The sequence below is a fragment of the Capricornis sumatraensis genome, chromosome 2, assembly GCF_032405125.1.
Source record: "Capricornis sumatraensis isolate serow.1 chromosome 2, serow.2, whole genome shotgun sequence".
NCBI classification, from domain to species: domain Eukaryota; kingdom Metazoa; phylum Chordata; class Mammalia; order Artiodactyla; family Bovidae; genus Capricornis; species Capricornis sumatraensis.
Genome location: NC_091070.1, coordinates 111,052,025 through 111,066,040, shown reverse-complemented (window position 1 = coordinate 111,066,040; position 14,016 = coordinate 111,052,025). Strand labels below are relative to the sequence as shown.

General features: G+C 53.7%; 1 protein-coding gene across 1 annotated transcript; it reads left to right on the top strand.

The window, feature by feature from the left end:
* The first annotated feature begins 3,922 nt into the window (after nt 1–3,922).
* CASQ1 (calsequestrin 1) lies at nt 3,923–12,886 on the top strand. Its single transcript, XM_068965068.1, has 11 exons — nt 3,923–4,201; nt 6,511–6,595; nt 7,356–7,456; nt 7,663–7,774; nt 8,112–8,185; nt 8,551–8,681; nt 9,731–9,776; nt 10,139–10,193; nt 10,414–10,514; nt 11,315–11,389; nt 12,380–12,886. Exons 1-11 carry the CDS (start codon nt 3,923–3,925, stop codon nt 12,512–12,514), a joined length of 1,194 nt encoding a protein of 397 aa, XP_068821169.1. The 3' UTR covers nt 12,515–12,886.
* Nucleotides 12,887–14,016: the final 1,130 nt, after the last annotated feature.

Here is a 14,016-nt window from a genome sequence, read left to right as displayed (position 1 = left end):
CCCCAAAAGAGGAGGCGCTCACACGACATCGGGGTGTTCTGTGGGCCAGGTGGGGGAGGTTTAGAGGCAATGAGCTTGGGAAAACATCCGAGAGAGCGTATTAGTTGGGGCAGAGAGATGCCGAGAGGAAGAACCTTGGATAAGAGAGACAGGCGATCCTAGGGCTGGGTCGATGGCACCATGGGTAGGAGATGAGGTGGGGGTGAGGGGAGCCCAGCCTGTGTCTTCCTGGAGCCCAGCGAGGGGCTCAGTAACCAGTCAGGAGAGTAAACATTTGCATCGGCCCTCAGCTCCTGGATGTGTCGCATCTGGTTTTCGGAGATGCTCTCTCCCTAGACCTTCATTCAGGGTGGCCGGGCAGGGGGAGTCTTTCAGGGGCCCGGCTGGGAAGGGGTCAGAATCAAGCATCCCTGCCCGCTGAGGGTATCCCCTCAAAGTTACTCTCCATTTCAACTGATAGCAAGGACAGGACAAGTCAAGCTGGGATCAGAGAAACGGAGGGGATGAGAAAGGAGCAGGATGCCACACCTTATAGCTGGGTCGCAGCACCCACTCAGGTCCTCAGATAACGTACAGACTCGTAGAATCTTCATGCTCGAAGACACCTCATTTCATCAGGAAGGACAGGAGGTCCAGAGAGGTTAAACAATTTGGAAGGGGCTGTGTGGTGCGAGGTGACTGTGGAGGCTACCACTCCACCTCTGAGGATGATCTGGTGTCCCTGCCCTCAGCCCTAGGCATCAGGGCATCTCGACCCCATCCCATCCCTTGGCCATTTTCCCTGGTGTAGCCTTGCAGCAGAGACTGAAACGATGCTGTCTGGATGCCTGTAGCCTTTGCTTCAGGCATAGCACCCGCCCCTCATGCTCCAGCTCAATACAGGTGATGGCCGCTCCCCAAAGCTTGGCCTCTGAGCCTGAGCCTGGCACTTGCTGCATCTCAGGTCACTGTGGAGTCCCCAGGAGCTTTCTCTCCTGCCCACCCTCGGCGGCAGCTCTTCCTTCCTCTTCACCCACTCACTGGCTTTTGCTTTGTGAGCTGGTCTACTCTGCCCTGTGGTTCGGTTCACTCTCAGGCTTTTTTTAGAGGAGGGAGTTGGCTATGCCAAAAAGCAGAGAGAGAGAGAAATGCTGAGAAAAGCTGGGGGAAATCGTAGACTGTCACCAAAAACAAAGCACATGTGTTAAGTGACTGCACATTATGTCTGGCAGTGGACAAAGGCCTTAGTCACATCATCCATTAATCCGTACAACAAACACATTCTTACCACCCGACCCGGTTTTTTAGATGATTCTGATTCCAGAACTTGTGCCCTTAACCACTTTTCAGGCTAGTCTTACAATGAAGGCTGGGCCAAAAATCTACAAATGCCTCATGAAAAAGGACTCTGGCGGATGAGAGGCTGTGGGCTAGCAAAGAGAAGGCCCGTCTGTAAGGGACACCAGCCACTTTCCCCCTACACCGGGCACACCCTCCTCAGAGGTCTCTCTCCCACCTGCTCCCCTCCTCCTCCAACACAAGGTCTCCTGAGGACAGAGCTGTATCAGTCTGGGGTCCTTCCCTGCTGCTGACAGGGCTGAACCAGACCCTGGGAGACAGGGGGGCCAGGTTGTGTGTGTGTGTGTGTGTGTGTATGAGGTAGGGAGAGGGGAGTGTGAAACCAGCTCCTCAGGTTTCAGTAGCAGGAGCTTCGGGTGTCTGGTGGGTTAAAAATACAGAGGCCCCAACTTAGGGTCATTTGATACCAGTGGCTGAGCCTGAAGGCAGGGGCCTAGAGGGAAAAGACCAAGTAGAAAGTAGAGAGGAAAGCGTCAGAAAGGAGGACAGGGAGGAGAGGAGGGCTGCAGCTGCTGGAGAGGCTCCGGGTGTCTCTGCAGAGCCAGCGGGGAGGAGAGGGAGCAGGACAGGATGAAGCAGCCTGGTAACTGCAGGAGAGGAGGGGAGAATGGAGCAGGCCTGGGCCTTCATCCCATCTCACACCTGGGGGTATGAAAGGTCAGATTCAGGATGAACTGAGTCTAATGTCCCAGTGTCTGTCTCAATGTCCCCCCACCCCCACCCCCAGAGTGCGCACGGCAGGAGGAGTTGGGGCTGGACGTCATCTGGTCGTGGACTTCTGGGTGGGTCTGCCCTTCTCTCCTGTAGTCTTTGCGCGGTGGTAGAGCGCGTTGTTTGGCCTCCCTGACTTCAGGAGATGGGTTCTGGGGTCTCTCCAGCTCCAACATGGCCTGCTTAGCGACATCTGGCCTCTGCTGCTCAACGACAGCTGCCTCTCTTGGATGCACTCCTGCCACATTCCTGAGATATTTTCCTGGCCTTCCTTGCTTAGCTGTGTAAGGTCTGCCCCACGGGAGAGGGGAAAAATTCCTCCCCTAACATAATTTCATGGTACAAAACACATGCTTGCCCCTCCACCATCAGAGATACCTCCGGGCAGGAATGGGGCTTCTGACTTCGATCTGGCTAGCCTCTCTCTGGCCTCTCTTGTGCCTCAGTTTACCTGTGCATGAGCCCTGGGTGGTGATGGGGCCATGAAAAGGGTCCCTCCTTCAAGGTACCCAGAGTTGAACTCATCCACTCTGCCCTCACCCCCAAGCTGGGATCCAGGAAGCGAGAGGCCCATCCTCCCAGCTCTGCTTTGACGCTTAGTGCACAGGATTAATCAACATCCTTGGTTCAGGGCCCCACCTCCTCACGTTTCCCCAGTGTTAATTTTTTCCCCTTATTCTTTATACCTGGTCCTTTTTGTCTTGTCAAAGACGTAGGAATGAGTAGTCGCAACTTGCTTTCCTTGGAATCATTCATCCTGGGGAAGCCTCCTTTCCACCGTGCCCTAGAAAACCAGTCCCCATAGGATCAGAGTAGAGAGTACCAGCAGGAGGCCGCAGCCGAATGACTCTCTCCTTCTCATCTCAGGGCTGTAGGCAGAGAAGCCCCAGATCTGCATCTCCCAGGGTGGCTGTGGGCCAGCACTTCACGCCCCACGCCCCGTCCTTCCCCTGCATTCTCCAGTTAGGAGTGTTGAGTGAAGCAAAGGAAACTGGCTGGAGCTGAGCCAGGGCGCCGGTCCTGGACGCGGCTCCATCTTTTATTCGGGGAATGATCTCATCCTTGGTCTTGGTTCTTTAAAGGGAAGTGCAAGGGGTCTCTTTCCTGCAGCCTGGATTGCATTTGTACTCCCCGCCTTCCTCCACAGGATCAAACAAACAGACTTGACCCAGAGGAGAGCCCCAGGTTTTAGGACTTAGAGGCAATACCGTTCCTGTCCCTCCTTTACGAATGTATCACCAGTCCAACCTCTGACCCGGAATACAGCCCAGTTTCCCTCTCTCTGAGTACCCTTGCCCTCCCTCAACTCTCCCTAATTACCCCCAAGCCTTCCCTCCCCCAGCCCCAGCTTCATTTACCTCCGACTCATCTCATCTTATTTTTAGCTCCAGCTCTTTCCTTTCTTAATATGGTGATGAGCTCTTAGGCCAGTGTGGGGACAGGGGCTGAGGAGCCCTGGACATTGGCTGCGGGGGAGGGGAAGGAGGCTCTGGGAGCCTGGGTGAGAGGTGGTGGAGGTAGGAGGATCCCGGCCCTTGTGGAGCCGCCCTGGCCTCAGAAGGTTATCCGTCTCCCCTGCCAATCCTGGAGACATATTTAGACGGGACCAGGTGGGGGCCGAGCGGTGCCAACCTCGGGGGCAGCTCCGGTTCCCTCCCCGCCCCCTGCTCCTATTCCTCCTCTGACCCTTTTTCTCTTGGCTCTGTCGGCAGTTTCTCCAGGGCCGGCAGGGTCCTCTGTCCACTGCTCTGGGCCATTCCCCACCCCACCCCCACTGTGAGCCCCCAACTCAGGATTTGGGACCCAGGGGCCCCTCCCTACCCCAGCTGACCTCTTCTAGACGAGACGCGCCGACCCAGACCCCACTACCTCCATGAGCACTGCAGACAGGATGGGGGCCAGAGCTGTGCCCGGCCTGCGGCTGGCACTGCTGTTCCTGCTGGTGCTGGGGACACCCAAGTCAGGGGTGCAGGGGGAGGAAGGGCTCGACTTCCCTGAGTATGATGGCGTGGACCGTGTGGTCAATGTCAACGCAAAGAACTACAAGAATGTGTTCAAGAAGTACGAGGTGCTGGCGCTGCTCTACCACGAACCCCCTGAGGATGACAAGGCCTCACAAAGGCAGTTTGAGATGGAGGAGCTGATCCTGGAGGTGAGTGATGGTCTGCAGGTTGGCAGAGCAGGCTCAGCCCCTCTCTGCACCCCTCTCTCCTACAACACCACATGGATCTTTGAGGGTGGGGTTGGGGGGGAAGGCAATGCAGCAGGATCCTGCTTCCACTAACAGGACACAAGTGGCATATGACCTTGGCCAAAAGAGAGAGGGATTCAGGAACCCCAAAGTACCCCCATAGCCAGGCAATGGTAGCAAAGAGGGGAGCTGCAGGGAGAATCTCTCCTCCATGCTAGCGGAGGCTGGAAGTACTAGGTTTGGCTAGGACTGGGGTGACCTTGGGGGCACCCCAAAGGGGGTGCAAAAAAGGAAAAGAGACTTTCTTCATGGGAAGGAGAGGAATTGTCATGCATCCCCAAATCTACTGTTCTAGCCAGAACGTGCCCGTGCCCGTTCTCTACACACTTTAGGGGCTGCACTCCAAAGAGTTCCAAATGGTATAAATAGAAATGTCAATGACATTTTATTTGCATGGCATTGTTTAGTTGCTAAGTTGTGTCTGATTCTTTTGTGACCCCATGGACTGTAGCCCAGCAGCCTCCTCTGTCCATAGGATTTCCCAGGCAAGATACTGGAGTAGGTTGTCATTTCCTTCTCCAGAGGACCTTCCCGACCCAGGGATGGAACCCACATCTCCTGTTTGGCAGGCAGATTCTTTACCACTGAGCCATCTGAGAAGGCTGCATGTCAGTGATTTCATAGCTAAAGGTGCAATGGAGCCCACCATGCCTCCCACTGGCCTCTCAGGCCCCTCTCTCCTCCCCCATCCCATCTGCCCCTACTGGATCAAGCTGGGCACGCGGACTGGAAAATTTTTGTGTTTGGAGGCGGCTTCACCAGGCCTTCCCCAAATTGTCTTTGTGGGAAGACTCTCCTCACCCGCTAGCTGACCTCAGGCATAAAGGAGAGAGGGCCTATTGTTACAAGAAAAAAGCCCGTGTTTATAAATGATTGGAGACTTGGTCACACAGCCCTCCTGGAGCTGGGATGTATTGGAGTCTCCTTGTCCAAGCTGCTGCAGCTCCTCCTCTAGCTTGACAGCACAGAGGCCCCAGCCTGCCCAGAGCTTGGAGTATTTCAGGGCAAGACACCAGGATTGCAGGCTCTCAGTTCTGTGTGCCCCTGCTGCATGCTGAAACCTGCCATCTGATTAATGAGCTGAGTATTTTTATCCTGAGTGCTCAGCATCCCTGGCCATCCACCTGCCAACCGTCTCCCTGCCCTGTCCTCCTGAGAATCTGAGCACAGACTCGGGCACTCAGATGGGTAAAGGTGGGGGGTAAAGCTGCAAACTGTGCCCCATGCAGAGTGCATCAGGGTCGAGAGCCTGCCGGGAGGGGGTGGGGTGGGCGTGGCCAGGGCCAGGGGCCTAGGGCTGACACTCCATAGCCTAAGGACAGGCTGAAGTAGTCGGTGAAAAGCAAAGTCCCACTCCGTTGAGGAAAGCCGGGCCTACTTCACCTGTAGTCTCTCCGTCGGTCTCTTTGCCTCTGAGGGTAACCAGTGTTTGCCCCAGTGACCTCTGCTCTCAGCTCCCCATCTCTCCTCGCTCCTCAGCAACATGAACAGACCCCATCACTACCCTCTTTCTCTCCAAAATTCTCCCCATTGGGAGTCACTCAGAAGAATCCAAGGGATGCAGAACATCACCCCTACACTGAGTAAGGCCTTTGTATGGAGGACAGGGCTCAGCTCTGAAGGAGGAAAGGGCCTCAGGCATTCTGAAGATCCCTCAGCACCCTTAAGGAATCCATAAGCACATGAACAGTGCCTTCAAGTTCAACATAATAAGCACACTGTAAACGAGCAATGGGCTTCCCAGGCAACCTCCAATTAAAATAAATAAATTTATATTTAAAAAATAATAAAAATGAAAAAAAATTAAAAGAATCCACCTGCCAAGCAGCAGATGCAGATTTGATCCCTGGGTGGGGAAGATCCTCTGGAGAAAGAAATGGCAACCCACTCCAGTATTCTTGCCTGGGAAATCCCATGGACAGAGGAGCCTCATGGGCCACAGTCCATGGGGTCCTAGAGTCAGACATGATTTAGCGCCTAAACAACAATACATGAGCAATAAATGTTCAAGGATTAAATTTGAACCAAGGACCAAAAAAAATGGGGGGCGGGTGCGGGTAGAAGGGAAAGGAGAGATATCCTGGATCCTGGAACAGCGTCAAGGTCTCATAGTCCCAGAATCCCAAATGACCCAACTCAAAAGAGTGAGATGGGAACTCGTGGTTATTAAGACTTTCAGGGGCTGATTTTAACCCTAACTCTCCCTTCAGTTAGCAGCCCAAGTGCTAGAAGACAAGGGTGTTGGCTTCGGGATGGTGGACTCTGAGAAGGACGCGGCTGTAGCCAAGAAGCTAGGTAAGGGTAGGAGCCGGAAGCGGAAGGTGGCAAGTGAGGAAAGGCTGAAAGTTGCAGGGGTATGGCTGGGGGTTCCAGGCTCTCCGTTATTCCTTACAGAGAACCATGCTCAAATCTCAGAGAGAAGTGGAGCTGGCCTTTTTTATACATATCTAAAAAACAGGGCTAGGTGCTGGAGGAAAGGGGGAATCAGGGAACACAAGTGCGGCTAGAGACGCCTCCCGCAAGCTCCGCTTCCAACCCCTCCCCCACCCGCAGAGCTGCGGGCCGGATGTTACAGCACCAGCCGCCAGGGGGCAGCACAGGCTGGAGACGGGACTCCGGATGTGGATGGGGGAGGGCTGGTCAGTAATGAAGTCATCCGGGCAGTAATAGCAGAAGGTTAAAGGGCCCGGGCTGGGAATTAGTAACCAGAGTTCTCAGAGGCGGTAAAAGGAATATTTGTCCTTGGTTATGGCAGATAGAGAAAGGGAGACATCTTGCTAGGGTCTGTATCTCCCTTTGGCCTCCCCCGCCTCTGACCTCTTTCTCTCTGGAGAGCCCCTGGGGCCAGACTAGCCACCTAGGCTAAAGCCAGGGGGTTGGGCCTCAGGGATATACGGGCTAAGAGGCAGTGGAGGTGAGCAGGGCTGGGGGCAGGGGAGGTGAAGGACGGGAGAGAGGGTCCAGTGGGATTATGGAATGGGCTGTGGCCCTGGATTTGGACGCTCGGATCTGTGGGAAGGCTGGAATCACGGCCCACCTCTGGCTCCCTCCCTAGGACTGACCGAAGAAGACAGCGTTTATGTTTTCAAGGGGGATGAAGTCATTGAGTACGATGGCGAGTTTTCTGCTGACACCCTGGTGGAGTTTCTGCTTGATGTGAGGACCTCTTGGACCTAATGGCCTTGCTTAAAGACCTCATGCCCGTCGGACCAGCTCCAGCCTCACACACAAACACACACACAAAGGCAACAGAGAGCCCTTCCTCCCCAACAGAGAGCCCCTTTCTCCCTGATCCCTCTTCCTGTCTCTGCCACTGAGTTCAGAGACTCACTCTCATTCATTCAATGTCCTTGCTCTTCCAGGTCCTAGAGGACCCTGTGGAATTGATTGAGGGTGAACGAGAGCTGCAGGCATTTGAGAATATTGAAGACGATAACAAACTCATTGGCTACTTCAAGAACAAAGACTCAGAGCGTGGGTAACCACCCTCAGACTCCACTGTCCCCCCCGCCCCCCACTTCATCTGCCCTCCTCCTTCTCCACTGGCTCAGACCCCTGCCACCTCACCCCTCTTGCCGGGGTGGGTCCAGCGACTGCTCTGATCCCCCTGCACTCTGCGAGTTTCCCAGACAGGCACCAAGGCATTTCCCTTCCCCGCCCTTCACCACTGTATCTCCTCTTGGAAAGCTAGAAGGAGTGGGTCTCAGAATGAACCCATTTGCCAAAGAACTGGGGAGACAGAGCGGAGGCGGAGGTGGTTCCCTGGCAGACCCTGGTTGCCCCAGAGACTGACTCTGCATTCCCTCCTCAGATTACAAAGCCTACGAGGACGCCGCGGAGGAGTTCCACCCCTACATCCCCTTCTTCGCCACCTTCGACAGCAAGGTTCTCCTCCCTGTGGCGCCCTGAGTCTCCCTCACTCCTGTCAGCTGCCCTCCAGAGCCCCCTCCCAGAATCGATGGGGGCACCTCCTCCCTCATTACACACCCGTATTCCCCACCCCTCCCCACCCCGGCTTCCCCCACCCCACAGATTTCAGAGGCTCTAACCCAGCCCTCTCAGGCTCAGCCGAAGCCCAGAGAAGTTGAGACACGTGTCCAGTGTCACAATGGCAGTGACGAGGGCCCAGGTCGTCTGACTCCCCGTTTGATACCAGCTCCCCCGCCCGCCCCCGTAACACTCTCCACTAATACTGCTTCTCCCCTGACCGCATGTCCCCTGCTCCAATCCCCCACCCCCTTCCCCAAAAGGTGGCAAAGAAGCTGACCCTAAAGCTGAATGAAATTGATTTCTACGAGGCCTTCATGGAGGAGCCTGTGACCATCCCAGACAAGCCCAACAGCGAAGAGGAGATCGTCAACTTTGTGGAGGCACACAAAAGGTGGGCATGGGGGCAAGCCCCTGAGCCGGGTGGGCTCCTCCTCAGGAGCACGTCTGGGAGATGGGCTGGGGGAAAGGCAGCTGACCAGGAGCCTGGTCTCCCCTGGAGACAAATACCTCTCTGGGGACCAGTGCTCCCTGGCGCACTGATGGTTTTGCACCTAGCCAGAGCCTTACACACAGAAGGTGCCCCATAAACCTGTATAGTTCACTGTGATGTGGCCTGAGACCAGCGTTGAGTGCCTGTGGTCTGCTGGGAACACTGAAGTGCTCTCTTTCTTATTCTATTTAATCCTTTAACAACCTCAGTTAGAGAGAGTCCACAAGGAGTGTCAGAACAGGGATCCTAAGCCAGGTCTGACACATTGCCTACAGCACTGGTTCTCAACAGGGCTGGAGGGAGTGGTGACGTAGGGGGACGATTCCGTCCTCCAGGGGATATTTGGCAATGTCTACAGACACTTTCGGTTGGAGAAAGAGCTACTGGTGTTTAGTGGGTGGAGACCAGAGATGCTGCTTACTATCCCGAAGTGCATAGGACAGCCCTCCCACAACAAAGAATTATCCGGCCCCAAATGTCAAATGCTGAGAAACCCTGCCCTACACTCACGCATTAATTCTCTTCCTTCACAGTACTCCACAGCTGGGAACACCCATTCATCACTGTGAACACTACTTGCTCTCACTCTCCCCCACTAGAGTACGGTTTTCTCCCTCAGGGCAGGAGTATGTTGGCCTCGTTGGATTCTGTCTCCACAGCACCTAGCACAGCTTTAGAACATCTCCAGCACTCAATTTGGTGAATGAATGAATGACCATCCAGATGTCCAGTTCTTTCTCCCAAAAGTCTCTTTTCCAGTCCCCTTGCCCACCCTCTGCTCTCCCACCTGCTTCAACCATGCAATGATCTGGGCCTGGTGCCCAGAGCTTAGTCTTTTCCAGATGGCTTGGTTCTGGGCTACAAGCTGTCTGTGCCCTAGGTGTGACCCTGTGGCAGCCTCTGCTCACAGGGATCCACTGGAGCCAAGGGTGCCCTTCTCTCTCTTCTAGATCAACCCTGAGGAAGCTGAAGCCTGAGAGTATGTATGAGACTTGGGTGAGTGCCCCTGGATGGGGCCAGGCCCTGGGCGAGCATGGGAAAATTCAAGTCCTGGGAACTAGCCCTGCTGTTCCTCATGTCTTGCTTGTAGGAAAGACAGTGCACCAGCCAAGGTTGAGGGTTTCTGTTCTGAAGAATGTGTCAGGAGCTGGGGGACACACGTAACTTGATGACGATGCCAGAGGAGGAGCCCTAAGCTCTGGGGCTGAAGGGTTTGCTCGAGGAGTGTGGGTGACAGGAACATTCCTGCTTCAGAAGCTAGACTGCCACAGGACTCAGGTCCAAGATCTAGGGTCTGTTCTGGGCTCACTAACTTCAGGGAGTATAGCTAAGGTCTTCCTCCCCACACCCTTCAACAGGAGGACGATCTGGATGGAATCCATATTGTGGCCTTTGCAGAGGAAGCTGATCCTGGTGAGGAAGGAATACTGGGTTGGATTTGGGAGGCAGGGGCACTGGTGAGAGGGGGAGATGGGGTCTTAATTGGAGCGTAGGCTTTTAACACGCAAGATGTGTTTTCTCAGAGCACAGTTTACAAGCTAGACATGTGGAGCTATGGGAGGCGGGAACAGAGAGCTGGACTCCAGTTCCCTCTGTGCCCCGTCACACCCTTATCACCTGCGTTTCCTCCAAGATGGCTATGAGTTCTTAGAGATACTCAAGTCCGTGGCCCAAGATAACACGGACAATCCTGATCTGAGCATCATCTGGATCGACCCTGATGACTTCCCCCTGGTAAGAAACGTCACTGGGCACTGCTGTCCTTGGCAGGGCCTTAGTCTGGGGCATGTCCTGAGGGGGTCCGTTTCAGAGTTCCTGTTCCCATCTCCCAGTGGAGGACCCTACTGCATGCTCAGGGGCACTAAGGGCATCCTCAGAAAGAGGACACAGGGTGGGACGTGTGGAACAACAGGATTCCCAGAGCAGAGGCTGAGCAGCTAGCTCAGGTGCCCAGGGGCACCTTTCTCTTTCTAGAGAAATCCGGAGTTTGGGGGAGCAGGGGGCACATTAACCCTGCATGTGGGTGTACATAACCACAGAATCAACGCACAGAGACTCCATGTCTCAGGGCGTGGCTCTGTTACCAGCCGAATCCCCAACACCTAACAGTCTTTGTTGAAAGGAGAACTAGATAAACAAACAGAAGTGTGAGGACCAATGGCAGTCACTGATTATAACTACCTTAGAGATGCAGGAACTGAGGGCCAGGGAGAAGTGACTTGCCCTGAGTCACAACGTCAGTCAGTAGCAGATCCAGGCTCAGAGCAGGCTTCCTACCTATCAGCAGCTTTCTTCAGAAGGAAGTGGCCAGTGTTCCCGGCTGACGCTCCCGATGCTCTCCTTTTGGTATATCTACTCTTTCTGAACTGCTTAGTTCTACCGATTCCCTTCAGGGACTGTAGCTAGACCCACCGTCCACCCCCCACAGGCTCACAGTGTCCTCTGTCTCCCCACTGCTGGCCCTCACACGCACCCTCCTGGACTCAGGTATTCCTAGTCTCCATTAAGTTTTACCCTATGTGGTCTCTCCGCAGCTGGTTCCATACTGGGAGAAGACATTTAACATCGACTTGTCAGCCCCACAGATAGGAGTCGTCAATGTTACTGACGTGAGTCTCCTTCAGTCGTCCCTGGCTGACTCCCACCTCTGCTTCCCAGCATAGCTAGTTCTCTGCTTTGCTAACCAGAAATTGAGGGCCCTTCCCAGGGGAATCAGACCGGCTGGAAAGTGGGAAAGATTCCTGCCCTGAATACACTCCTGCTTCTATCTGTTGGAATTTGGCTGCTCGTCCTTCAAAGCCCAGTTCAAATCCTCTCTTCTCCATGAAGTCTTTCCAGATCTCCCATTTGGAATCATTTTCTTCCTCCCAGAGCCCATTTGGCGTCGAGAACATGACTTTTATACAGCTATTATGTATCATGTGTGTCTCTTCCAGTAGTCTTTGAGCTTTTAGAAGGCAGAAGTCTTCTCTTTCACATACATATAAAGAATAAATTATTTAAATCTAAAAAATTTAAATACACTGAAGTTCTGGGAGTGAAAATTATGAGATGTTATTTCCAAACTGATGGAAAAGTTACAGCAAAAGGTCAAAAAGAAGGAAAATGAGTATCAGGCCTGGGAAAAGGCAAGTCAGATTTTACGGCTTGAGAGTCCAGAGATCTCTGAGGATGATGCCAGAAAAGCAGGTTTTAGAAAGTCTGGAATGCTAGAGATTTTGACTTTATTTTCCAGGCCATGAAGAGTCACCAGTGGTTTTGCATCAAGGGCATGATAGAGAGGTCTGTTTTGTGAAGCTCAGCACAGCAAGAGCTTGTTAAGAAAGACCAGAGGGAGAAGGTCTATTTGCTGACCAGCTGCCCTTTCTACTCCCACTGTCACTGTTCCAACCTACATCTTCACCTGGACAGTTTTCCTGCCCAGGGACAGACGCAGAGAAGGGGGCAGAGGATGGACAGAGGCCAGAGAGTGGGCGGACCTGCCCAGGGACAGACGCAGAGAAGGGGGCAGAGGATGGACAGAGGCCAGAGAGTGGGCGGACAGGTCTGGAGACCTGAGTCAGGCTTAGTTCTGATCCCTGGTCTGTGCCATGTCCTAGGCGGACAGCGTATGGATGGAAATGGATGATGAGGAGGACCTGCCCTCTGCCGAGGAGCTGGAGGACTGGCTGGAGGACGTGCTGGAGGGCGAGATCAACACAGAGGATGACGACGAAGACGATGACGACGACTAGTTGCCGTGGCAGCCGTCTCCCGGCCCCACTCGCTCTCCTCCTGCTCCCCTCTCCTTCCCTGAGCTCCCCCAGGGACACTAGGTCGTCCTCTGCCATGGGGCTTGTTGGGGTCTATATGCTAGGTGCTGAGATTTCCCGACACACCAGCTCAGCTGTCTTCTCTGGCTTCTGTTTCCTGTCCCACTGCGTCCCTGTATCAATTGTTTCTTCCGTCACTCCCTTCATGCTTCCTTGTGACTCCCCCCTTGCCATATCCATGGGTCCCCATCTCTTCTGTTCCCCCCACCTGAGCAACTCCTCCTTACTCTCTCAAGTCCTCTGTCCTTCTGATTGTCCTATCCCTGGCCAGAGGGATGGGAGAGTACTGTGTTTGGGGCTGAACTTTAGCAATCTCTTGTTGATGTATTTGGGTCAAATGAGACCTCAATAAAGGATCTGGGGCAATATTAGCAAGTGTCTGCTGATGAGGTCTCACCCCTACGGCAGGAGGAAGGCCGCTAGAGGGTGGGGGATTTAGGTGTGGGTACCTTCTTAGGGGACTGTGATCACAAGGGGGTGGGGCTCTTCCCTCCAGACAGTTATCCCAGAGAAGCTTGGGTTATTTATCTGCTGCAAGTCAACAACGCTTTGCTGAACACACGGTGTTCCTCTAGCACCACTGTCAGGCTCTGGGAGAACAGAGAGTGCCGAGTCTGTCCCTGCTCTCCGGCTGATTAGTCTCACTGGGAAGTCAAGACAAGCACACTAAACAATTGAAGAAAAATACAAAGCAATATATAATTAAGTGATTATGTGCCACTTGATAGCATCCTCCCTTGCAGCTCTTATTTGAACAGCAAGATTGAGCCCAAATAACACTTCCTCAGTTAGGCCTTCCCAGAGGTGGCCTTTCCTGCAGCTCCCTTCTCTGGGTTCCCACCACACTCTCTCCATCCACCTCCTGCCACCTGTATTCTAGTGTCTGTCCTTCCCACCAGACTGTGAGCCCTTGAAGGAAGGAAGGACCCCAGGCTTCTTCTCTGTGTCTGCAGGGTTTGGTACACAAGAAGTCCTTAGTAAACGTTTTTTGAAAGAAGGAACAAATGGATAGAAAAGACTCGAAAAAGAGAGATGAGAATAGGTTTTGATGGCTTCATAACGGAAATGAGTATTTTCTAGGTCTTAAATGAAGAGTGGAATTTGATTGGGGCAAAGGAGTTGGGGAGGAGACATTTCAAGTGGTGAAAACATCAAAAGCACTGGCAGAATGTATGTGCCATGCTAGGGGTATAGAGAGGAGACCACATAGACAAGAAGAGTTCAAATGGTGGCTGTGAGGTTGGTGTGCATCCAGGCCTAGGTCGCAGAGGTGTCCTGTGAGCTAGGAAGAACAACATGTAATCTGGCAGTGATGAGCAGGATGGATGGGGGAAGGAAGCTAGCTGATGGAGATACCAGAGGAAGGGAGTCCAGCTCTTATCAGACTGTTACAGTAATCAAGTAGAGTTAGGAGAACGTGGGCT